This window comes from Schistocerca piceifrons, chromosome 5 (assembly GCF_021461385.2).
Source record: "Schistocerca piceifrons isolate TAMUIC-IGC-003096 chromosome 5, iqSchPice1.1, whole genome shotgun sequence".
NCBI classification, from domain to species: domain Eukaryota; kingdom Metazoa; phylum Arthropoda; class Insecta; order Orthoptera; family Acrididae; genus Schistocerca; species Schistocerca piceifrons.
The window spans coordinates 440,306,403-440,331,018 of record NC_060142.1 but is presented as its reverse complement, the minus strand read 5'-3'; the positions used below and the strand labels follow the sequence as shown (position 1 = coordinate 440,331,018).

Genomic DNA, 24,616 nt, shown 5'->3' with positions numbered 1-24,616 from the left:
TACAGAGGAACTCAGTTTGGAACCCCTGGAGGAAAAACAACAATCTTTTCATGAAACACTGTTGAAAACATATAGAGAATAGGCATTTGCAGCTGACTGAAGATCAGTTCTGTTGCCACCAATATAAATTTCGTGTAAGGACTGCAAAGTCAAGATAAGAGAAATTAGGGCTTGTATAGAGACGTATAGACAGTCATTTGTCTCTCGCTCTTATTGTGAGTGGAACAGGAAAGGGAATGACTTGTAGTGGTACATGCTGCCCTTTGCCATGTACCACATGGTGGCTTTCAGAGTGTGTATGTAGATGTAGATATATACATAGTAATTTTTAACACTAAACTCTGAAATCAAACTCTTGTCTTATATTATTTACACAAGGATTCTGAAGGCAACAGGTATTCATTGAACTAGTTTAAGTGTAAAATAAAATTTTCACTCTGCAGTGAAGTGTTTGCTGATATGAAACTTTCTGGTCGATTAAAACTGTGTTCCGGATTGAGACTCGAACTCGGGACCTTTGCCTTTCGCAGGCATATGCCCTACTGACTGAGCTACCCAAGTGTGGCACATGATCTGTTTCACAGCTTTACTTCCTACAGTACCTCATCTTTTACCTTCTAAACTTTACAAAGCTTTCCTGCGAATCTTGCAAGATGCACTCCTGGAAAAAGGATATTGCAGAGAAATGGCTTAGCCACAACCTAGGAATGTTTGCAGAATGAGATGAGTGTGCACTGCTATGAAACTTCTCAGCAAGTCAGAACTGTGTGTTGGACTGAGACTCAAGCTCTGGACTGTTGACTTTTGTAGGCAAGTGCTCTACTAACTGTGGCTAAGCTGTTTTCTCCACAATATCCTTTCTTCCAGGAGTGCTAGTCTTGCATGGCTTGCAGGAGAGCTTCTGTGAAGCGTAGATGGTAGGAGATGAGGTACTGGTAGAAATAAAGCTGTGAGGATGGGTTGTGAAAGGTGTTGGGTAGCTCAGCCAGTAGAGCACTTGCCCACAGAAGCCAAAGATCCCGAGCTAGAATCTTGATCCAGCACACAGTTTTAATCTGCCAGGAAGTATCAAGTGAAAGTGTAGGTTAACTGTACTGTATGTAATTTCTTCAGAAATTCATATTCTGTCATTGGATCACAAAATTCCCTTTTAAGTTAGACTAGGAAGAACCAACTTCTTCAATAATTGTGATGCATTTAAAGTTTTTTAACACATTAAAAATTCAATGTTACAGGAGTTTGGTGCTGTTGTGCTTAGTGACCTGACATTGGAAACACGACCATGCTACACCCCAAGTTTATCTCCAGGTGGGCATTCAAACATATATCTTATTTTGCTTTCTCAAAAGTCATTTCTGTGAAGAACATGTTTGAATAATGTGTTCCCTTATTCACAAGAAGAAATAAGAGAGAAAGTTAGAATTGTCATGAAATTTATTATTATTGCAGAAGTTTAGTAGCTTTTTAACTTAACTTTGTTTTCTTCATTAAATGCGTCATGAAATCTCTGTTATCGGCTTAGTAAATTCAGGGTATGTTGCATTTCCTACTTATATGATGATTTCCAGGTGTTAGTTTATAATATGTACATGATGTTTTAAATAAATTGTTGCAGACATATTTTTCTTTCACACAATGCTTTGAGTTATCATATTATTTACAACCTTCTGACACAGCGTAATTACAACTTCAGTTCATTCCTACATATCTGATACTTCATGCATGACTTGACGCTCTCTGTACTCCTCTCCCACCAACTGCAGAGAGCATAAAAGAACAAAGATAATATGTACAGGAAAGAGAATATGACACTGACAAAGTAATTATTTTACAACAGTCTTTCGTTCCATTAATTTTAAAGTTTAAATAATAGTGTTAATGAAAATAACCTCAAGTGTAATTGGATAGTAGAAAAATTTCCAAATGAATAAATTACATGATAAATAATCAAGTTTTATTTTTTATTTTTTTTATTTTTATTTTTTTGAGAAGTGACAAAATTAGTATTATTTATGTTCAGTTTCTGTTCAAAAGCATATACCTTACATAAACACCCATAAACATTCTATTTCTGTCTTTTAAACTATGAACCACTTCTCCAAATTGATATTGCAGATTGATCCTTACTGCATCACATAGTGAATTTATAGGTCATATCATGTTGTTTAGTAAATGGTGACAGTTTAACATTCTTGACTTTCATTGTAGAATTTATTCAAGTCACAATTACACCATATCAAAATGTATTCATATGGTAATTTACAAATGAACTTCTTGAAGTAATGGTCCACCATGCATTTGTAAGGTATATGTGGTTATACTCGTAATTATTGAGTCATACATGAAACTCAATATCCCATACTCTAGCATAATGCTCCTTTAATTTTGTGAACAGTTCCCAATACAGAAATGGTGTTCCAAGTTCCTGAATGGAACCGATGGAATTTTGGTAAATCTAACTGGGAGAACTATACTGCTTAGCTAGAGTTTAACATTCAATGGATTCCTCCAAAAGCAGAAAATTATGGGCAATTTGTGGGCCTGCTATTATCCATTGCCAGAAAGCATGTCCCCAGGGGCTATTGGAAAACATACACTCCTGGATAGAGCCAGGAATGCACTGACCTCTATAACGAATACCTGGAGAATGCCGACCCAGGCGTCACTGATGAGCTTTTGCAATGTTTCCACTCAGCTCGCTGAGGAAAACGGCACACACTAATGAGTTAAATGAGTTTCAAACTTTCCAGTACAAAGGCATGGCACTTACTGTCAAAACTGGATGTGCCTTCAATCAAAACAGTACACAATAGTGATGATATAAGTCCCAATGATGTTGCCAACAGAATTTTGAAACTTACACGTAGAACACCAGAGATAGACAAGAAGAAAACAAGAGAAATCAGAGCAGAACTGAACAGCATCAAAGGAAGAACGCGTGAAACTGACACCTCAAAGAATTTTGAGACATACAAGATCTCCATGCCCATTAAGGACACAAAACAGGGAAAGCCGCAGGCATTGACCCCATATACCCAGAATTTTTGAAGCATTGTGGCCTCAATGCCCTACAGTGGATGACAGAATTCTTCAACAACATGTTACAGACTGGAAGGTTGCCAGTCCTTTTTAAGAGAACCAAAACCATAGCAATCCTAAAACTGGGAAAGACAGGAAAGCACCTCGAAGACTACAGACCCATAGCTCTCCTGAGTGTCTACTATAAATTTCTCAAGAGGTTCATTCTTAACAGAATAAAACCCACTATTGAGGAGAAAATACAAGCTGAACAGGCTGACGTTAGACCTAAAAGGAGCTGGAGTGACCAGGTACTAGCAGTAACCACACATACCAAAAGGAGCTTTAAAGAACAGAAAAAATCCACAGCTGTATTTATTGATCTGTCATCTGTGTATGACACAGTATGGAGACAAGGAATGCTGCTGAAATTCCTATGCACCATACATTGTAGAAAGCTGGCATGCTACTTAATGACATGTTGGCAAATAGACATATCGAAATGCACCTTAATGGCAAGGAAAGCCGCAACTACCGCCTCAATGACGGCCTTCCCCAGGGATCAGTTCTTTCAACTCTGCTCTTCAGTATATACATATCTGACTACCAAACACCCACTCTAAAAAGTTCATTTATGCTGACAACATATGTTTAATTAGCCAATCTGTTGATTTCGAGACATCAGAAACTACTCTTGAAAATGACCTGAAAAAGGTGGATGAATATTTCCAAGTATGGCGATTTAAACCCAACACTTTGAAGACAGAGCTACCCTGGTTTCACCTAAACAACAAACATGCCCAATATGCACCCAGAATCACTTTCAGAAACCTAATGTTCATAGAAAACCCGCAACCAAAATACCTGGGAGTAACACTTGACCTTCAGAGCCCACCTGGAGAAGACAGCCTGCAAAATAAAAACTAGAAATAACATAATACAAAAACTGACAGGAAATAGCTGGGGAACAAATGTGATAATCCTCAGGATGTCAGCCCTTGCTCTTGTCTATTTAGCAGCAGACTACTGCAGCTTCACATGGTTAAATAGTGCCCATACAAGAGAAGTAGATACTCAACTCAATAATACTATGAGGCTGATATCAGGAACCATCAAGCCAACACCAACCCAATGGCTCCCTGTTCTGTCCAACATCCATCCTCCACACTTACAAAGACAGCTAGCACTGAAAAAAGAGTGGCAAAAATGCCTAGACAACCGTCAACTTCCTATCCACTGAGACCAAGAATGGTCTTTCTCCAGCCCAGACTCAAATAATCTAATCAAAGATCCAAGCCAATGCCCTGTTGGATTTGAGCTACCAAGGAGATCCTGGACATCACTCAACTGGTTCCAAACAGGGCATGGAAATTGTCACTACTAGAGGCGTAAATGGGGCATGGTTGATATACCTAACTGCGACTGTGGGCACAACAAACAGATACTACAGTACATTGCCACTGAATGCCCTATAAGGAAATTCCAAGGTGCCTTCCAGGACCTTCATTTGCTTAAGGGAGAAGCTACCGCCTGGCTGAAAGGACTGTACATCGGTCTTTGAGCAATACAGTAATGCTCACTACATGGTCATCTTATGGAATTATACATCACTTATTATTTTATTCTATGTGACTTGATATTATATACATTTGTCATTATCAGTATTTTATCTTATAATCAGTATGTACTGTACATATACCTTTTATCTCAAAATGTACCAGATGCAATCGGATACTGTATTACTGATGTAATTTGATGCTGTATTTAAAGTCTTTTTAAAAAAGAAAGTGGAGTTTACACAGTCTCACCTCATTAACATGTTGTGCAGATGCAATTGCGAGAGAATTCTGAAACAGTGGTTTATTATGCTATTAAGTGAGGAGCTGAGAAAAAGTAATCCCACCATCTTATGAGAAAGCATATCCTTGGTACCAAACAAATGTGTACCGACTTTACTTATGTTGTTCTAAAAACTGTAGCATTTCTCATTTCACCAGCTATTGATGGCCCTTAAAAATTACGTTCTTTCATTGAAAACATGTGTAGTTAGTAGAATAACATGGTAGAAATGAAGTTTTCCATAATTACCGTATGGAAAAATAGTCTCTTTGTGGTGTGCTATCATTTGCCAAAATCTCATTTTGATATCTCAAACCATTTATGAAATATGAGGAATGTTGTGAATATTTCATTCTGGCTTTATTGCTGGCATGGTGCAATCACAAATGAGTGTGCTGCATCAGATCAGTTTTCTTGAGATTGGTGACAGATAGAGACCACCTACCAAGTCTAAAGAAAACTTAAATATGTTAATTTCATACTCAGCACATATTATGTAATATGCATGAGTCCTAAAATCGAAGCGACTCCTATTTTTCATTGTAAGCGTTTTCGAATTTCGTGTGGTGTCTTACTTCAATGTTAGTATCACAATAACTGTGACCATTAATGAAATGATGGGCACATTATAATGAACTTGACATATAAAGCTACAAGTAAGCCAAAAATAGTTTCTACAAAATTGTTTGAGAAAGATTGGAGGACGTTCAGGTTGATTCTATCATTGCCAACAGGCCAAAAGGTGGCTAACGCTTGTCTGCCTCCCCTTCTGACAAAATAAGTGAACATACCCAGCTCTTTGGATGAAAACTGGTCACTGAGCGTCGTCCACTATATCCTGTGGGGCATATACCACAGGGGCCTTATATAGACCTACAATAATTATTTTCCCTCAACTGTAGTTAATTTCTACTAGTTCTATTATACCCTCTATACTGAAAGTACATACATCTCTTGCATTGTAGTTACTATCTCTCACAGAAAAGATTGCCGATGCACCACCTCCCTTTAGTATTTCCCTTATAGATGACTGCTTCATCTGTATTATTGTGACTGTTTTCACCCTGTAATCACTATTCATTCTGTTTTTAGATGGAGCTCCAAGATTTCTATCAGAGGCCTCCATAGCATTTTTCATGACTGACAAATCTTCAAACCGAGACTATGAAGCCTCTGTGGGATATAATGAGCATGCTGTTGAGCCTGCAGTGGACGTACGATCATTTTTTCCTGAAACTTGGTTATGGGAAATATTCCATGTGGGGTAAGTTGAAAGTTGGTTATGTGTTCTGTACTTCATTTTCACAACGTAGTATAATATGATATGACTCATTTTACAGGTTATTGACACAATTAATTTTTAACTATGGATGTGTTTTGCAATAGTTTTTATACTTACTGTATTAATTGGAACCAAAATTACTTCCTTTCATCACTCAGACAAAATAAAGGGAATGTCTACATAACATCAACAATTGCAGAATAATATCCCAGAATCTGCCAACCAATTAAATAAAATGAAAAACACATTCAGTATATAATGCAGTAATAGTTATAAAAAAATCTGAATGCACTGGTATTAATATTTTTCTGAAAATAAACTACAATCAGAAACAAAATACTAACATTCTAACTGTCAATAAGCATCTTGTTATTGAATGTATTCTGAAGTGGACTGGGAATTTCATACATTTACCTACTTCACAAAAATAAATGAACTCGTAAATTGATTTTGGGAAATAGCTAAAATGAATGGAAATTTGTACGGGCTACATTAGCTCTACATACATCTGTATGCACACAAATACAGCATATGACCACAGATTTCTTCTGTAATTGTATAAAGCCACAATTAGAGGACCAGCATTTGAAGCTGACTGCTGAACTATTTTACTGCTGCCAAGACACGTTGCACATAAGGACCACGAAGATAAGGTATGAGAAAATAGGGCTCATACAGAGGTATATAGACAGTTGTTTCTCCCTCATTCTACCTGCGAGTGGTACAAGGAAGGAAATAACAAGTAGTGGTACAGGGTACGCTCCACCACACATAATATCTATGCAGATGTAAATTAAAGTGATCTTACACGTAATCCTTAATACAGTCCACAAATACATAACTCATGTGTATACCAGGCAGTCACTTCATAAGGGTTTTGTGATTGACCAGTTTTGTTCTGTACCCTGCTTATAATGAAGGAAAATAAAGTGATTGTACTTTGCTGTCCGCCCCGATAGCTGAGTGGTCAGCTTCACGGATTGCCGTCCTACGGGCCCAGGTTTGATTCCCGGCTGGGTCAGAGATTTTCTCCGCTCAGGGACTGGGTGTTGCGTTGTCTTCATCATCATTTCATCCCCATCTGGCGTGCAGGTCACCCAGTGTGGTGTCGAATGTAATAAGACCTGCACCAAGCCGGCCAGACCTGCCCCACAAGGAGCCTCCTGGCCAATGATGCCAAATGCTCATTTCATTTCCATTGTACTTTGCTCAGAATTGCTTTATAATTAAAATCATAATGGGTAAGTTAATCATTAACATCACCCGACTCAACTGATATCTCTACATATGATGTAGTATTTGCTTACGTTCATCTTGTGTTTATAATCGTGTAGTGGCTGTCCAGTTCAAAAATGGTTCAAATGGCTCTGAGGACTATGGGACTTAACTTCTGAGGTCATCAGTCCCCTAGAACATAGAACTACTCAAACCTAACTAACCTAAGGACATCACACACATCCATGCCTGAGGCAGGATTCGAACCTGCAACCGTAGCGGTGACGTGGTTCCAGACTCAAGCACCTAGAACTGCTCGGCCACCCCGGTTGGCCCCTGTCCAGTTCATCATTCCCATTGTCTCACAAGGTGAATCTCATGTACCTTCATTGAACTATGTCAGTGTATTCATCCTATATCGGCACCATGTACTGTACAAAAAATCTACTTGTGTGTTCTAGCCATTCAGGTCATGTCAACAGATAGCTTTACATTATGAATTCTACAATTGCCATTGCATCACTTGTTCTGCAACATAAAGGGAAATAATATATTAATTTCAGGACACAAAATTTAAATTGTTAGAAATCTAAAACAGCATTAATAACCCAACAGTTATTCTTGCAACTGTCTCCTGTTGCACAATTTTCCAAGAGCGTGATGAAAGGATGTCACCAAATGAAACATCTATGGTTAAAATCTTACATCAAACCACAAACATTTCCATTATACCACACTGATTTAACCATTTATTCTGTAGAAATCCTCTACATATTCCCACTCCATACAACTACTGAGTTTCTTGTAAACTTCTTGACTGCAAGGATCTGAGCACTTTTATGAAAAGAATTGGATGCACATCACCATGTGGATTTAGTTTTTGAGTAGTTAACTTAGTGGCCTTAGCCAACACAGCCATCACAATCGCACTCCATGCTATTTCCTGAATGACTTCCTACACCTCCTCTTTTCTTATCAGTATTTTCAATCGTACTTCTACTAGTTTTTGAGTAGTTAACTTAATGGCCTTAGCCAACACAGCCACCACAATCACACTCCCTGCTATTTCCTGAATGACTTCCTGCATCTCCTCTTTTCTTATCAATATTTTGAACCCTACTTCTACAACTACATAAACTATGCTGTATTTCTTGCCACTTTGCTACCTACTTGATACAGTCCCTTGTCTCTCTAGATATTACATGCTCCATGAGGTGCACATTTGCCTTGGATTTTTATCATTTGGGGGACATTTATCCAATGAGATAATGCTTGTATAATAATTATTTAAGTAAAAAGAAAAAGGTTTTTGATATATTTTTCAAATGGACTGAAAAGTAAAAAAAAAGTATTTTCTCCTAGCTCCCTACAGATTGCTAACCCCATATAGATAGTACTGAAAACATGTGCTTCTGAATTTTTAATAGCTATGACAATACTTGTAAAATTTAAAATGACAAATGTGGAGCACATGTAACTGATAATTCATGCATGAATAGTTCACCTAAGTCACTAACTGTTTTATTGCACTGCAAATGGTCTACATCTACATCTACATTTATACTCCGCAAGCCACCCAACGGTGTGTGGCGGAGGGCACTTTACATGCCACTGTCATTACCTCCCTTTTCTGTTCCAGTAGCGTATGGTTCGCGGGAAGAACAACTGTCTAAAAGCCTACGTGCATGCTCGAATCTCTCTAATTTTACATTCGTGATCTCCTCAGGAGGTATAAGTAGGGGGAAGCAATATATTCGATACCTTATCCAGAAATGCACCCTCTCGAAAACTGGCGAGCAAGCTACACTGCGATGCAGAGCACCTCTCTTGCAGAGTCTGCCACTTGAGTTTGCTAAACATCTCCGTAATGCTATCACGGTTACCAAATAACCCTGTGACGAAACACACCGCTTTTCTTTGGATCTTCTCTATCTCCTCCGTCAACCGCATCTGGTACGGATCCCACACTGATGACTGCAAGTGTTTTGTAAGCCACCTCCTTTGTTGATGGGCTACATTTTCTAAGGACTCTCCCAATGAATCTCAACCTGGTACCCACCTTACCAACAATTAATTTTATATGATCATTCCACTTCAAATCGTTCCGCATGCATACTCCCAGATATTTTACAGAAGTAACTGCTACCAGTGTTTGTCCCGCTATCATATAATCATACAATAAAGGATCCTTCTTTCTATGTATTCACAATACATTACATTTGTCTATGTTAAGGGTCAGTTTCCACTCCCTGCACCAAGTGCCTATCTGCTGCAGCTCTTCCTGCATTTCGCTACAACTTTCTAATGCTGCAACTTCTCTGTATACTACAGCATCATCCGCGAAAAGCCACATGGAACTTCCGACACTATCTACTAGGTCATTTATATATATTGTGAAAAGCAATGGTCCCATAACACTCCCCTGTGGCACGCCAGAGGTTACTTTAACGTCTTTAGACATCTCTCCATTGATAACAACATGCTGTGTTCTGTTTGCTAAAAATTCTTCAATCCAGCCACACAGCTGGTATGATATTCCGTAGGCTCTTACTTTGGTTATTAGGTGACAGTGCAGAACTGTATCGAACGCCTTCTGGAAGTCAAGGAAAATAGCATCTACCTGGGAGCCTGTATCTAATATTTTCTGGGTCTCATGAACAAATAAAGCGAGTTGGGTCTCACACGATCGCTGTTTCTGGAATCCATGTTGATTCCTACAGAGTACATTCTGGGTTTCCAAGAACGACATGATATTCGAGCAAAAAACATGTTCTAAAATTCTACAACAGATCGACGTCAGAGATATAGGTCTATAGTTTTGCGCATCTGCTCGACGACTCTTCTTGAAGACTGGGACTACCTATGCTCTTTTCCAATCATTTGGAACCCTCTGTTCTTCTACAGACTTGCGGTACACAGCTGTTAGAAGGGGGGCAAGTTCTTTCGCGTACTCTGTGTAGAATCAAATTGGTATCCCGTCAGGTTCAGTGGACTTTCCTCTGTCGAGTGATTCCAGTTGCTTTTCTATTCCTTGTACACTTATTTCGGTGTCAGCCATTTTTTCGTTTGTGTGAGGATTTAGAGAAGGAACTGCAGTGTGGTCTTCCTCTGTGAAACAGCTTTGGAAAAAGGTGTTTAGTATTTCAGCTTTATGCGTGTCATCCTCTGTTTCAATACCATCATCATCCCAGAGCGTCTGGACATGCTGTTTTGAGCCACTTACTGATTTAACGTAAGACCAGAACTTCCTAGGATTTTCTGTCAAGTTGGTACATAGAATTTTACTTTCGAATTCACTGAACGCTACACACATAGCCCTCCTTACGTTAACTTTGAAATCGTGTAGCTTCTGTTTGTCTGAGAGGTTTTGGCTGCGTTGAAACTTGGAGTGAAGCTCTCTTTGCTTTTGCAGTAGTTTCCTAACTTTGTTGTTGAACCACGGTGGATTTTTCCCGTCCCTCACAGTTTTACTCGGCATGTACCTGTCTAAAACGCATTTTACGATTGCCTTGAACTTTTTTCATAAACACTCAACATTGTCAGTGTCGGAACAGAAGTTTTCATTTTGATCTGTTAGGTAGTCTGAATTCTGCCTTCTATTACACTTGCTAAACAGATAAACCTTCCTCCCTTTTTTTATATTCCTATTAACTTCCATATTCAGGGATGCTGCAATGGCCTTATCATCACTGATTCCCTGTTCTGCACTTACAGAGTCGAAAAGTTCGGGTCTGTTTGTTATCAGTAGGTCCAAGATGTTATCTCCACGAGTCGCTTCTCTGTTTAATTGCTCCAGGTAATTTTCGGGTAGTGCACTCAGCATAATGTCACTTGATGCTCTGTCCCTACCACCCGTCCCAATCTATATCTGGTAAATTGAAATCTCCACCTAAGACTATAACATGTTGAGAAAATCTATGTGAAATGTATTCCAAATTTTCTCTCAGTTGTTCTGCCACTAATACTGCTGAGTCGGGAGGTCGGCAAAAGGAGCCAATTATTAACCTAGCTCGGTTGTTGAGTGTAACCTCCACCCATAATAATTCACAGGAACTATCCACTTCTACTTCACTACAGGATAAACTACTACTAACAGTGACAAACGCGCCACCACCACTCGCATGCAATCTATCCTTTCTAAACACCGTCTGTCCCTTTGTAAAAATTTCGGCAGAATTTATCTCTGGCTTCAGCCAGCTTTCTGTACCGATAACGATTTCAGCTTCAGTGCTTTCTATCAGCACTTGAAGTTCCGGTACTTTACCAATGCAGCTTCGACAGTTTACAATTACAATACTGATTGCTGCTTGGTCCCTGCATGTCCTGACTTTGCCCTGCACCCTTTGAAGCTGTTGCCCTTTCTGTACTTGCCCGAGGCCATCTAACCTAAAAAACCGCCCAGTCCATGCCACACAACCCCTGCTACCCGTGTAGCTGCTTGCTGCGTGTAGTGGACTCCTGACCTATCCAGTGGAACCTGAAACCCCACCACCCTATAGCGCAAGTCGAGGAATCTGCAGCCCACACGGTCGCAGAACCGTCTCAGCCTCTGATTCAGACCCTCCACTCGGCTCTGTACCAATGGTCCGCAGTCAGTCCTATCAATGATGCTGCAGACGGTGAGCTCTGCTTTCATCCCACTAGCGAGACTGGCAGTCTTCACCAAATCAGATAGCCGCCAGAAGCCAGAGAGGATTTCCTCCGATCCATAGCGACACACATCATTGGTGCCGACATGAGTGACCACCTGCAGATGGGTGCACCCTGTACCCTTCGTGGCATCCGGAAGGACCCATTCCACATCTGGAATGACTCCCCCCGGTACACACACAGAGTGCACATTGGTTTTCTTCCCCTCTCTTGCTGCTATATCCCTAAGGGCCCCATTACGCGCCTAACGTTGGAGCTCCGATCTACCAGTAAGCCCATCCTCTGCGACCGCCCGGATCTTGCAGACTGAGGGGCAACCTCTGGAACAGGACAAGCAGCCATGTCCGGCCAAAGATCAGTATGAACTATTGTGCAATTTTTCTCAATGAAAGCAGCTCTCTGCACACATGACTGTCTATTGCATGTGCCTCATGATTTTCATTTCAAATTGTTCAAGTATTGTCATAGCCACAAAAAATTCACAAGCAAAAATTTTCTATGCAGGGTTAGGAACTTATATGGGGCTAGGAGAAATTACTTTGACGTTTTAGTCCAGATTAAAGATGTCACAGGGCTGCCACAGGCTACTAAAATGCCACTATTTGCAACTATTTTTTAGCAAAGGTGACTATTGTGGCTATTTTTAATGAGAAGTGCCAAAAATGCAGCTATTTTGGAGAACCAGGCGACTATTTTTTTCCATAATGTTCATTGTTTTTATTCAAGGATAATGTTTGTGTATAGTTCATTTCTGCCTAGACATGACTTTGCAAAGTTTCATACTACTTTGGGTGATGACATCATCTTGTAATGTCTTTGGCTGGATAACTTACACACAGTGATCTCTGATATTAGAGATCACTGTTAATATGCCACATTTCGCCTGTTACATAAAGTGGCCACACAGCCACCATGCTTACCAAGTACCAATCACTGCATGGACTGTTTCCCTATTCCTGCCATCTTTTGCAAGGCTTGAGGTTAGATGGAAAATATAAAACAGAACTTTGCTTATGTGGTTATGTGCAGTACGTATTGTATGTGTTATATAAAGCAAATTTGGAAGCAGGTAACGTGAGAAGTTCTGACATAAGCTCTGATACAAAAGAGAGACAAAAACAGGAAGTTTGACAAAATTGTAGAAAACTGAATGGAATGAACAAGATACATGATGGGCGAATTGGAACATGAACAACAAACAAAACCACTAGGATGATTTCTTATTTAAATAATTTTTAACAGTTGTTTTTGTAGTAATGTACTTGAATGAAAATACATGTTATTTGGCTTTGTATATGTAGAACTAATACTTAATTACATTTGTATATTCTCGTATTGCAGGAATGATGGTGTTCGGTCTGTTAAGCGGCAACTTCCTCATACCATCACTGAGTGGACCAGCAATGTTGTTTGTCTTTCTCCTGACAAAGGAATTGGAGTTGCTCCAACAACAAATATTACTACCTTCCAGCCATTTTTTCTTGATTATATCGTACCTTACTCTGCTAAACGTGGTGAGATAGTAGTTCTCAAAGTCGTTCTTTTCAACTTCCTTTCATATAGCATTCCAGTAAGTATACTCTTGGCTCTTTTATTTTGCCTACATTCTAAATCTTGCACAATATATTTATGACAATATTATGAAAAGGGTAGTTGCTACTCACTATACGACAGAGATGCTGAGTCGCAGATAGACACACACACACACAAATGACCATAGTCGCTGGCAGCTGCAGCCAGACTAGTAGTCTGGCTTCAGCTGCCAGAGACTGTGGTTGTGTGTGTGTGTGTGTGTGTGTGTGTGTGTGTGTCTAGCTTATTTTGTGACAGTTTTTTTTTTTTTTTTTTTTTTTTTTTTTTTTTTTTTTTTTTTTTTTTTTTTTTTTGTGCCTATCTGTGACTCGGTGTCTCCACTATATGGTAAGTAGCAACTATTCCTTGCATAATATTGTTACAATCCATCCTGGATTTCCCATCGTTTGAGACTATATTTATAGCTTGTTATGAATGTTATTGATTTTGTTTAATAATCCATTTTTACTTTTCATTTTATAACTTATCTTCTGGGTCTGCAGCTTGTACAACATCATAATATGACATCTTCTTTATACTTTTGACAAAATTAGTAGGAAACTGTTTATTTTTTGCTGCTTACGTAAGTTTGTGACAAGCTTGTTTTGGAATATGTGCCATTATCAGCTGGTCATCTAGACGGAGTGATGTCCACAAATAATTTTGGAACATAAGTTCTTTCATGTTCTATGTTGTTAACATATTCACATGTTTACTTTGTCTAGGTAAAGTGGGATCCATAAATTTTTTATGTACTATGTTGTTAACATAGGTCTCACATTTCCTTTCTATAGAAATGTTTTGTTATTTTCTGACAGTTGCAAAATGACAGATTGTTCCAATAATGCTGTATGTTTATGAAAAACATAAAGCATCATTAGAATGATCTGTTATTTGCTTTCAGATTGTATGAAAAACATGAAACATCATGGGAACAATCTGTCATTTTACAGCTGTCAAAAAGCAGCACAAAATTTCTAAATAAAGGCAATAAGTGACCTGTGTTAACAACTTAAATTCCAATACTTTATGTATGTCACTCATCTGATGAACAATTGATAATGGCACATATCCTGAAATAAACTTGTCATAAATTTATTTAATCAACAAGAAATAAACAATTTGCAGCTAATTTTGTCAAAAGTTTAAAGAAGATTTCATTTTTTTCTCGAACATCTACCATCTTTGACTAAAGCAGTCTCTCTTTGACCTCCTAGTTTCTTATTACAAAGTGATCCTCTCTTAGCCTGGATTCTTAGCGATCTGACACCCCGTCCCCCACACCTACCCTCTCTCCATGGCCTGTGCCCTGTCCAACCTCCATCAATCAAGACCTCAACATCTCTCTCCTTCCTGTAGAGGAAAACTGTGGTTTCAAAAGCCAGGAGTCCTTCTATCTAATGTCATGTTTTGCAATGGAGTCAGCTGTATTATGCAATGTGTGTGTCTGTGTGAGTGTGTGTGTGTGTGTGTGTGTGTGTGTGTGTGTGTGTGTGTGTGTGTGTGTGTGTGTTTACTAGTGGGGAGCAGAAGCAAATGAGGCAATTTTCATGTGGCAAAAAAGATTCCTTTATTAATCTTGTACAGAGTACAGCATTACTTATGGCCCATGTCCAGCAGATAGGATGGACACTGAACCCATGTCATGGGCAGTGGTGTGCAGTTATGATTCTGACCACAGCATGTCTTGGAGTGAAGCTTTCTTGCTGGACAAGTAGCCCTCCAGCAACTGACACTAAATCAATGCTGACAATGCAGACATATCTCATGGCACACAATGGGTGGATGTTAGTGATGGCCTGCCCAGGAGTGGCTGCCAGTAAAGGTGGTATAATCCAGAGGACAAACAGGGTCCCCAGTTCAAGCTGGTAGCATCAGCCGACAGCAGTTGCTAAGCGGGCAGTGGCTAGTAAGCTCCTAGTTCGACCCTCAGGCCCCAACATTGCTAGATGCACGACTGTATGGGAATCTTTCTTGTTGATTGATGTTGACTGATGTTGATGACAGCCCCAGCAGATGGTAACTGACCAATGGTGGTTTCTCAGGCTCGTTGGTAGTAGCCAACTTTTCAGTGGTTCCCAATTCAATGGCCTTTTCTTGCTGGGCATGTGGTATTCATATGAGGTGGAATCCAAAATCTTGAGGACTGGTGCTGCCATCTGGAAAGTAGGAGTAGTAGATCTTTGCACCAGTAGGTGCCAAGAGCTGCATATCTGATGAGTCAGTGTGTGGAGTGGCATTCAGCTGGGAGGATGTGTTGCGTGTCCACAGTGATTTCTGTAATACTCTGTGTTTGGTGTGTGGTAATTTTATGATGGATCCACAAACAGAACAGTGCATTTGAATAAAATTCTGTGCAAATCTTGGGAAATGTGCTACAGAGACCGTTGCAATGATTCAACAAGTGTTTGGGGGACAGAGCATGAGCTGTACGCTTGTGTTTGAGTGGCTCTCCAAGACCCAAAAAAGTGAGACAGGTGAAGACCAAAGCGAAGAGCATGATCATTATTTTCTTTCATACCAAGGGAATTGTGCACAAAGAATTCATCCCACCCTACCAAACAGTGATGTTTTGCGATGGCTCCGTGAAAACATGCGGCGACAATGGCCCAAACTTTGGCGTCAAGGGAACTGGCTGCTGCATTACAACAATGCACCCTGTCACACATCCTTGGTCACCAGTACCTTTTTGGAAAAAAAAAACAATGCAGCGGGTGTACCCCACCCAGATTTGGCACCTTGAAACTTGGCGCTATTCCCAAAACTGAAACTCAACTTGAAAGGCCGTTGGTTCAACACTCTAGAAAGGATTCAAGAAGCATCGCTGGCAGTGATAAACACCCTCAAAGAACAAGACTTCCAGAAAATGTTTGACCAGTGGCAGAAGTGCTGGGACCGGTGTGTACGTGTGGATGGGAACTACTTCGAGGGTGATGGCGACCGTTAGTCCAAAGGTAATGTTTTCAACAGATGGCAGCAACAGTCCTGAAAATTTTGGATAGCACATCGTGCATGCCCTGACCCGGGCTTTTTGTGTATACTTTTCAGGTATCACATAATCACCTTATTCCATTGGTGAAGTGTCATCTTTGATTTCAGTAAAACTGCTGGTTGCTGAATGATGGTCTTACCAATCTACTGGAGCCAAAACAGGGTGGCATAATGCTGATACAGCTGCTTATAGCAGTCTGTGGCAGTTGTGTGGTCATCAGGTGGAGACCTGTAAGAGCTGCCTAGCAGTGTTACAGGTTGCAATGGCTGAACTTGTAGTATAATTCTGGAGATGACTTCACTTACAGTGGTGTCTTTTACAAAATACCCTTAAGAAATCCAGCACTATTAGTTCCATTTACATAAAAGGTTTAGCATGCAGTACCAGTACCATTTCTGCTTTTCTTAATCTTGTAATTTTTATTTTTTAGTAATAATAATAATAATTATTATTATTATTATTAATGTTATTGTTGTAATTATGTTTATTTCTTTCCCTGGATAACATATGTAATTGCAACATAATGGTGAAACACTTTTATATGCCATAGTCTCTGTAGGAGTTGGATATATGATTGATTTCTATTTGGGAACTTCTTTGCGATTTTTTGAGTTTAATGTGCAATGTTAAATTTTCATAACTTTCTGACTTTGATTAATTCTCTTCATCTGTCTTTCAATTTTATTACTATTTCTTACTCTTAATATTATTAACAAATGAAGCATATGACATTACTACTTTGCTCCTTTACATTTCTATATTTGATTCAATCTTACCACAATTTTTTATGAAAATATTAATCTTAATGAAAATATTTGGTTCTGTACTGCATAAAATGAATAATAATGTGTTGCTTCCCCATTAACCATTAAAATAAGATCTTTTTGTTTCCAGATAAAACTGCAGGTCTCTCATACCAATGATGTTGAGTTATTATCCAATAGTTCACTGACTGGTTCTTGTATAAATGCACGTAGCACTTTCACACATGAATATCGGATTCGAGCAAGTAATATTGGCTATCTAAATATTACAGTCACTGCGGAAACAGATCCCACATATCCAGAAATGTGTGGACCAGAATTCTTGTTCAACAGAAGGTAATCGAGCAACAAGCAGTTTTTCTTTTACTACCAGGTTACACATTTCCTCAGTGGAAATAAGTTACAATAATTAGTGACTCCAGGACAAATGTCTTTGAGAACAGTTTACAATAGATGACTAGGGATGAAATTTACAATGAATGCCACACTAATATAAAATTTAGTCTCTTCCATGATAAATTCATATCATTATTTGAAAACAGCATTCCACATAAACTAATCAGAGAGAACATTAAACATCCTTATAAAAGACTGTGGGCCACTAGAGGGATTAAAATATCTTGTGAAAGGAAAAGGGAAACTTATCTGTGGTAAAAAGAGGTAGAGATTCTGTAGTCGTTGCTTATTGCAAAAACTGTTCAAAATTACTAAGAAATGTTATTAAATATCAAGGAACATATGTATTATGTCAGAAATCAGTAATTATGACAACAGACTTAAGGCTGTATGGAATGTAGTGAAAAGAGATAGAGCACAATCAGCCACAGAACAGGATAACATCACTAATGAGATGAATGGAAGGGCCATAAATAATGAGTCATAGGTAGCAAATATATTTAATAATCATTTCTTAAGTATAGTAGAAAGTACTGGGACAAATAGTTCGAGAGAACAATCACAGCAGTATGTTGAAAAAGAAACACTCATACACTCCTGGAAATGGAAAAAAGAACACATTGACACCGGTGTGTCAGACCCACCATACTTGCTCCGGACACTGCGAGAGGGCTGTACAAGCAATGATCACACGCACGGCACAGCGGACACACCAGGAACCACGGTGTTGGCCGTCGAATGGCGCTAGCTGCGCAGCATTTGTGCACCGCCACCGTCAGTGTCAGCCAGTTTGCCGTGGCATACGGAGCTCCATCGCAGTCTTTAACACTGGTAGCATGCTGCGACAGCGTGGACGTGAACCGTATGTGCAGTTGACGGACTTTGAGCGAGGGCGTATAGTGGGCATGCGGGAGGCCGGGTGGACGTACCGCCGAATTGCTCAACACGTGGGGCGTGAGGTCTCCACAGTACATCGATGTTGTCGCCAGTGGTCGGCAGAAGGTGCACGTGCCCGTCGACCTGGGACCGGACCGCAACGACGCACGGATGCACGCCAAGACCGTAGGATCCTATGCAGTGCCGTAGGGGACCGCACCGCCACTTCCCAGCAAATTAGGGACACTGTTACTCCTGGGGTATCGGCGAGGACCATTCGCAACCGTCTCCATGAAGCTGGGCTACGGTCCCGCACACCGTTAGGCCGTCTTCCGCTAATGCCCCAACATCGTGCAGCCCGCCTCCACTGGTGTCGCGACAGGCGTGAATGGAGGGACGAATGGAGACGTGTCGTCTTCAGCGATGAGAGTCGCTTCTGCCTTGGTGCCAATGATGGTCGTATGCGTGTTTGGCACCGTGCAGGTGAGCGCCACAATCAGGACTGCATACGACCGAGGCACACAGGGCCAACACCCGGCATCATGGTGTGGGTAGCGATCTCCTACACTGGCCGTACACTACTGGTGATCGTCGAGGGGACACTGAATAGTGCACGGTACATCCAAACCGTCATCGAACCCATCGTTCTACCATTCCTGGACCGGCAAGGGAACTTGCTGTTCCAACAGGACAATGCACGTCCGCATGTATCCCGTGCCACCCAACGTGCTCTAGAAGGTGTAAGTCAACTACCCTGGCCAGCAAGATCTCCGGATCTGTCCCCCATTGAACATGTTTGGGACTGGATGAAGCGTCGTCTCACGCGGTCTGCACGTCCAGCATGAACGCTGGTCCAACTGAGGCGCCAGGTGGAAATGGCATGGCAAGCCGTTCCACAGGACTACATCCAGCATCTCTACGATCGTCTCCATGGGAGAATAGCAGCCTGCATTGCTGCGAAAGGTGGATATACACTGTACTAGTGCCGACATTGTGCATGCTCTCTTGCCTGTGTCTATGTGCCTGTGGTTCTGTCAGTGTGATCATGTGCTGTATCTGACCCCAGGAATGTGTCAATAAAGTTTCCCCTTCCTGGGACAATGAATTCACGGTGTTCTTATTTCAATTTCCAGGAGTGTAGAATTCAGTCAAATGAATGTTTCACCAGCTTCTCCTTCTGAAACTAATAATATTATACATTCTCTCAAAAATAAAAACTCGTCTGGTTTGATGGTGTTGTCAATGGAGCACTAAAAATTTGTTTCCATATTATAAGTCATGTCTTATCTGAAATATGTAATGCATCACTAACTCAAGGCATTTTTCTGGAGAGACTGAAGTATGGCATTGTCATATTCCAACATAAGAAAGGTAATAAGAGTGATATGAACAACTACTAACCTGTTTCATCACTGATACCATTTTACAAATTTTTTGAGAAAGTGATGTATCTAGAATAGTATCTCACCTGAACAACAATAACATCCTCAGAAAATCACAGGTTGGAGTCCAGAAGAGTTGTTGTACTGAGAATGCTATTTACATGTTCACTCACCAAATTGTACAACCATTAAATAATAAAATAGCACTAAGTGATATTTTTGGTGCATTATCTAAAACATTTGACTGTGTGAATCATAATACTCTCCTAGATAAATTGAGTATTATGGAACTTGTTGTGGCGTAACAAGACAGCTACGCCACGCTGAAGTAGCCGAAAGGCATGCGTAATCTCAAGTAGGCTAGATAGAGGTCTGAAACAGGATACTTATTAATGTTATAAAGAAAAGTATGTAGCTGCTGGAATACTTAACTTTTAATTTTTCCTTGTTGTATACATCGTTCTTGATGAGACATTTCATAAGATACTATCAAACTATGTAAGGCTAATGGCGCCTTGCTAGGTCGTAGCCATTGACTTAGCTGAAGGCTATTCTAACTGTCTCTTGGCAAATGAGAGAAAGGCTTCATCAGTGTAGTCGCTAGCAAAGTCGTCGTACAACTGGGGCGAGTGCTATTCCGTATCTTGAGACCTGCCTTGTGGTGGCGCTCGGTCTGCGATCACACAGTGGCGACATGCGGGTCCGACATGTACTAAGGGACCGCGGCCGATTTAAAGCTACCACCTAGCAAGTGTGGTGTCTGGCGGTGACACCACATTCCTCCCCCGCAAATCGGCGAACGGTCGTGTTATAAGGCTTCCACCCGCCGTGGGGAGGATCCCATGTTGACGTATGCGATGAGGTGGGGAGCCTAACAACAGGCGTGGCTGTGCCACCCGCACCCGGCCATTCGGTCCGAGGGGAGCTAGGAAACGCCTTAAAACCTAGTCCAGGGTGCACGTCAACATGCGGTGTATGCACCCGTAAAGAGACAGGAGGGGCCGAAGGGTCGACCTCCATTGCGTCGGGGTATCCGACGCGCGAAGACGCCATGTGGTCCGGAGCGGGCAAGAGTTCCATGGCGGAGGACAGCTGGTCACGGGAAGCGATCGGCGGCGCGTGACCCAGGGAGGCGCTTGGCGGCTGCAGCGAAGCGTTGAATGCGGGCGGCGCCGGCTGGAGGACTGGCGGCGGCGGCGGCGGCGGCGGCTGTGGCGGCGCGTCGCCATGGGGCAAAATGGAAGGCATCGTCGGTAACACCTGGGGATGAGGCGAGCCAGCAGATGGGTCCCCAGGGCGCTGACCGGACGGCACTGTCGCTGAAAGCAGACGGGGAGCGGCAGAACCTGTGCGACGACAGAGGCGCAGCTGATTGAGATGCCGACGCACCTCACCAGAGGCCCACAAAACCAAATACATCGCGCGGCCGAGGCAGCGAAGAATGCACCCTGCGAGCCAACGCCGTGAACCTCGATAGTTGCGATAGAATACAACGTCGCCTGGAGCAAAAGCAAAAGTCTGCCGCTGCACTGGAACCTGATGCGGCGGATGCAGCTAAGACATCAAGGTTTGATGAGGACGACCGTGGAGCAACTCAGCCGGCGATCGACCATCTCGGGGCTGAGAGCGATACGATGACAAAAAGAGCAAAAACGCGTCCTCCCGAGAATGCGACTCTTTCAACTTCAACATCTGTGACTTGAAAGTCCGGACCAATCGTTCAGCGGCACTGTTTGACTGAGGCGAAAACGGCGCGGATGTCAGATGTTGAATACCATTGGCCTGGCAGAATGACTTAAATTCTGCGGACATGAATTGTGGGCCATTGTCGGAAACAATAGCCTGCGGAAGACATTCAATGCAAAAGATAGCAGACAACGCTTGGATGGTGGCAGAGGACGTCGTGGAAGACATCCGGACAACAAAAGGAAAATTACTGAAGGCATCTACCAGAACCAACCATCGAGCATTCCAGAATGGACCAGCAAAATCGATGTGCAAGCGTTGCCAAGGGGAAGTGGCTTTTGGCCATGCAAAGACTTTCCGCGGCGGTGCGGATTGTTGTTCGGCACACGCCATGCAAGAAGAACACATATTCGTAATCGCAGCATCGATTCCGAACCAAGTACAGTGCTGACGAGCAAGTTGTTTCGTTCGCACTAAACCCCAATGTCCTTGGTGAAGAAGCCGTAAAACAGAGGACTGTAACAAACGTGGGACCACGACTCGGGACTGATGATTATCAGAACGCAACAACAAAACACCACGTCGTACAAAAAGTCTCTCCCGGTGAGCAAAAAATCGGCGAACCAACGGATCCTCGATCCGAGACTTTGACAAAGGCCATTGCTTAGTAACAAAATGCAAAACGGTAGCAAGGACAGGGTCAGCAGCTGTGGCTGTAGCTACATGACGAAAATCAATCGGAAACGATTTGACCACTTCATCGGTTTCCGAATCAATGAACATGCAAGCAAGTTCGGAAGAATCGAATGCTCTATCCTCAGCAACAGGCAAACGAGACAACGCATCGGCGTTTCCGTGCTTAGCAGTGGACCGATACAAGATATCGTAGCGGTACTGCGAGAGGAAAATAGACCAGCGAATGAATTTCTGCGCTGTACGCGGAGGTACAGGCTTGTTCGGATGAAAAAGCGATGTCAAAGGTTTGTGGCCTGTGATGATGGTAAAGTGACGACCATACAAGAAATCATGGAACTTAGTAACACCAAACACGAGAGCCAAAGCTTCTTTCTCTATCTGTGAATAATTTCTTTGCGCAGATGAGAGCAATTTTGACACAAAGGCAATAGGGCGATCATGCGATCCATCTTTGTGCGCAAGCACAGCACCGATCCCGAAATCCGATGCATCTACCATCAACAAAAGGGGTTTCTGGGGATCGAATGGCGTTAGGCAAGTATTTGAAAGCAACGCCGATTTCAACTGGCGAAAGGCGCGTTCGCATTCCGTCGTCCAGACAAACGGAACACCTGTACGGCGTAAGCGATGAAGCGGAGCTGAAATAGAGGCATTGCGCACATTCAATCACACCTTGTGATTCTAAATTGTGTAATGTTCATGCGACCTCATCACGCAATGCGTGGGGAACATTGCGCGCTCTGAAAAATTTCGGTTGCGCGTTTACTTTCAGTTCCAAATGTGCTTCATAGTTCTTAGTGCAACCAAGGCCCGGTGCAAATATGTCTGCAAATTCTTCACATAGACGAGAAACACTGTCTGAAGGCACAGTCTGATTCACTGATAGGACCTGATTTACTATAGACAAGTTAAACAACTGAAATAAATCTAAACCAAACAAGTTCACTGCAGTAGAAGAACGAAGAACGTAAAATGACACAAGTTTTGTTTGTCCCTTGTATGTTGCAAGAAGAGTGCACTGTCCTAACACAGGGATCGGCTGTCCTGAATATGTAGTGAGCTTAACAGTTGCGGCACGCAACGGAGGTTTGCCCAGTTGTTTGTACGTGTCGTGATTGAGCAATGAAACTGCAGCTCCGGTATCGAGCTGGAATGGTATGACCATGCCATTAAAGTCCAAATCTACAAAAAGTTTATTGTCCTGCTGACGACAAGAGCGACTGTCTCGTGCAATTTGAACTGATACAGGTACAGCAACACTTGCTAATTGACGTGATTTCCGGCGACGTCGACGCACAGTATTTGTGGGACGAACACAGTCACTGTTAGAAAGAGTGGCACTGGGCGAAGTGGAATTAACTACATGAATGTCCATGGGCGAAGGTTCACGAGCCTGAGTATTCTTGGTTCGATTCTGGCGTGAAGCAAAGGGCCTGGAATGGTTGTGTTTGTCTGATCTGAGCTTTTTCTGGCAAACACTTTGAACATGTCCTTTCTTATTACAGAAAAAACAAATAGCTTGGCGTGACGGGCAATTGTCACGCGAATGTCTAGTAGCACACCGCGGGCATGATTTCACTGCAGCTGTATGCTGGTGCGGCACACCTGGTTTAGAGAGTGGCGGCAGCTGCGCGGACGTGCGCGAGGGCAGTTTACCGGGCCGCGCAGTGTGCCCGGCGGGCCAGTTAATGTTACACACGGCTGGCAAAGTTGCAAATGATTCCAGAGCAAAGTCAAGCGTGTCTTGTCTATCTAAAATGTCTATCACTTGTTGAAGGGAGGGATTAACGAGTTTCAAAATTTGCTCCCGTATACGAACATCAGAAACGTTCTGTGCAATTGCATCACGTACCATTGTATCTGAATAAGGGAGTCCACATTCACACTCAAAAGCACAATCCCTTGTAAGGCCTTGCAATGTTGCTACCCACTCCCTATTAGTTTGACCGGCCGTACGTTTTGTACGAAAGAAAGCATACCTTTTTGCAACTACATTAACTGTTTCTTTGAAATAGGCATCCAATGCCGACAAAATTTCTTCGTAGGACAGAGTTGCTACGTCGCGTCGGGGAAATAATTTCACTATCACACGGTACGTTTGCACCCCTAGACACGCCAATAAATGAGGCTGCCGCTCGTTACCTTGAATTCTGTAGGCGGCGAGATGAAATCCAAATTGGCGTGACCACTCGGTCCATGTCTCGTGGGTTGGGTCAAATTTGAGAAACAGCGGTGCAACTGTATGTTG

At 41.9% G+C, this 24,616-nt stretch overlaps 1 protein-coding gene across 1 annotated transcript in view; it reads left to right on the top strand.

The window, feature by feature from the left end:
- LOC124798416 (murinoglobulin-1-like) overlaps nt 1-24,616 on the top strand; it is a 288,271-nt gene that overhangs the window by 124,831 nt on the left and 138,824 nt on the right. The window contains exons 14-17 of the mRNA XM_047261813.1: nt 1,236-1,308; nt 5,950-6,121; nt 13,346-13,574; nt 17,463-17,668. Of these exons, the coding sequence (XP_047117769.1) occupies nt 1,236-1,308; nt 5,950-6,121; nt 13,346-13,574; nt 17,463-17,668 (680 nt within the window). The remainder of the gene's footprint in view (nt 1-1,235; nt 1,309-5,949; nt 6,122-13,345; nt 13,575-17,462; nt 17,669-24,616) is intronic.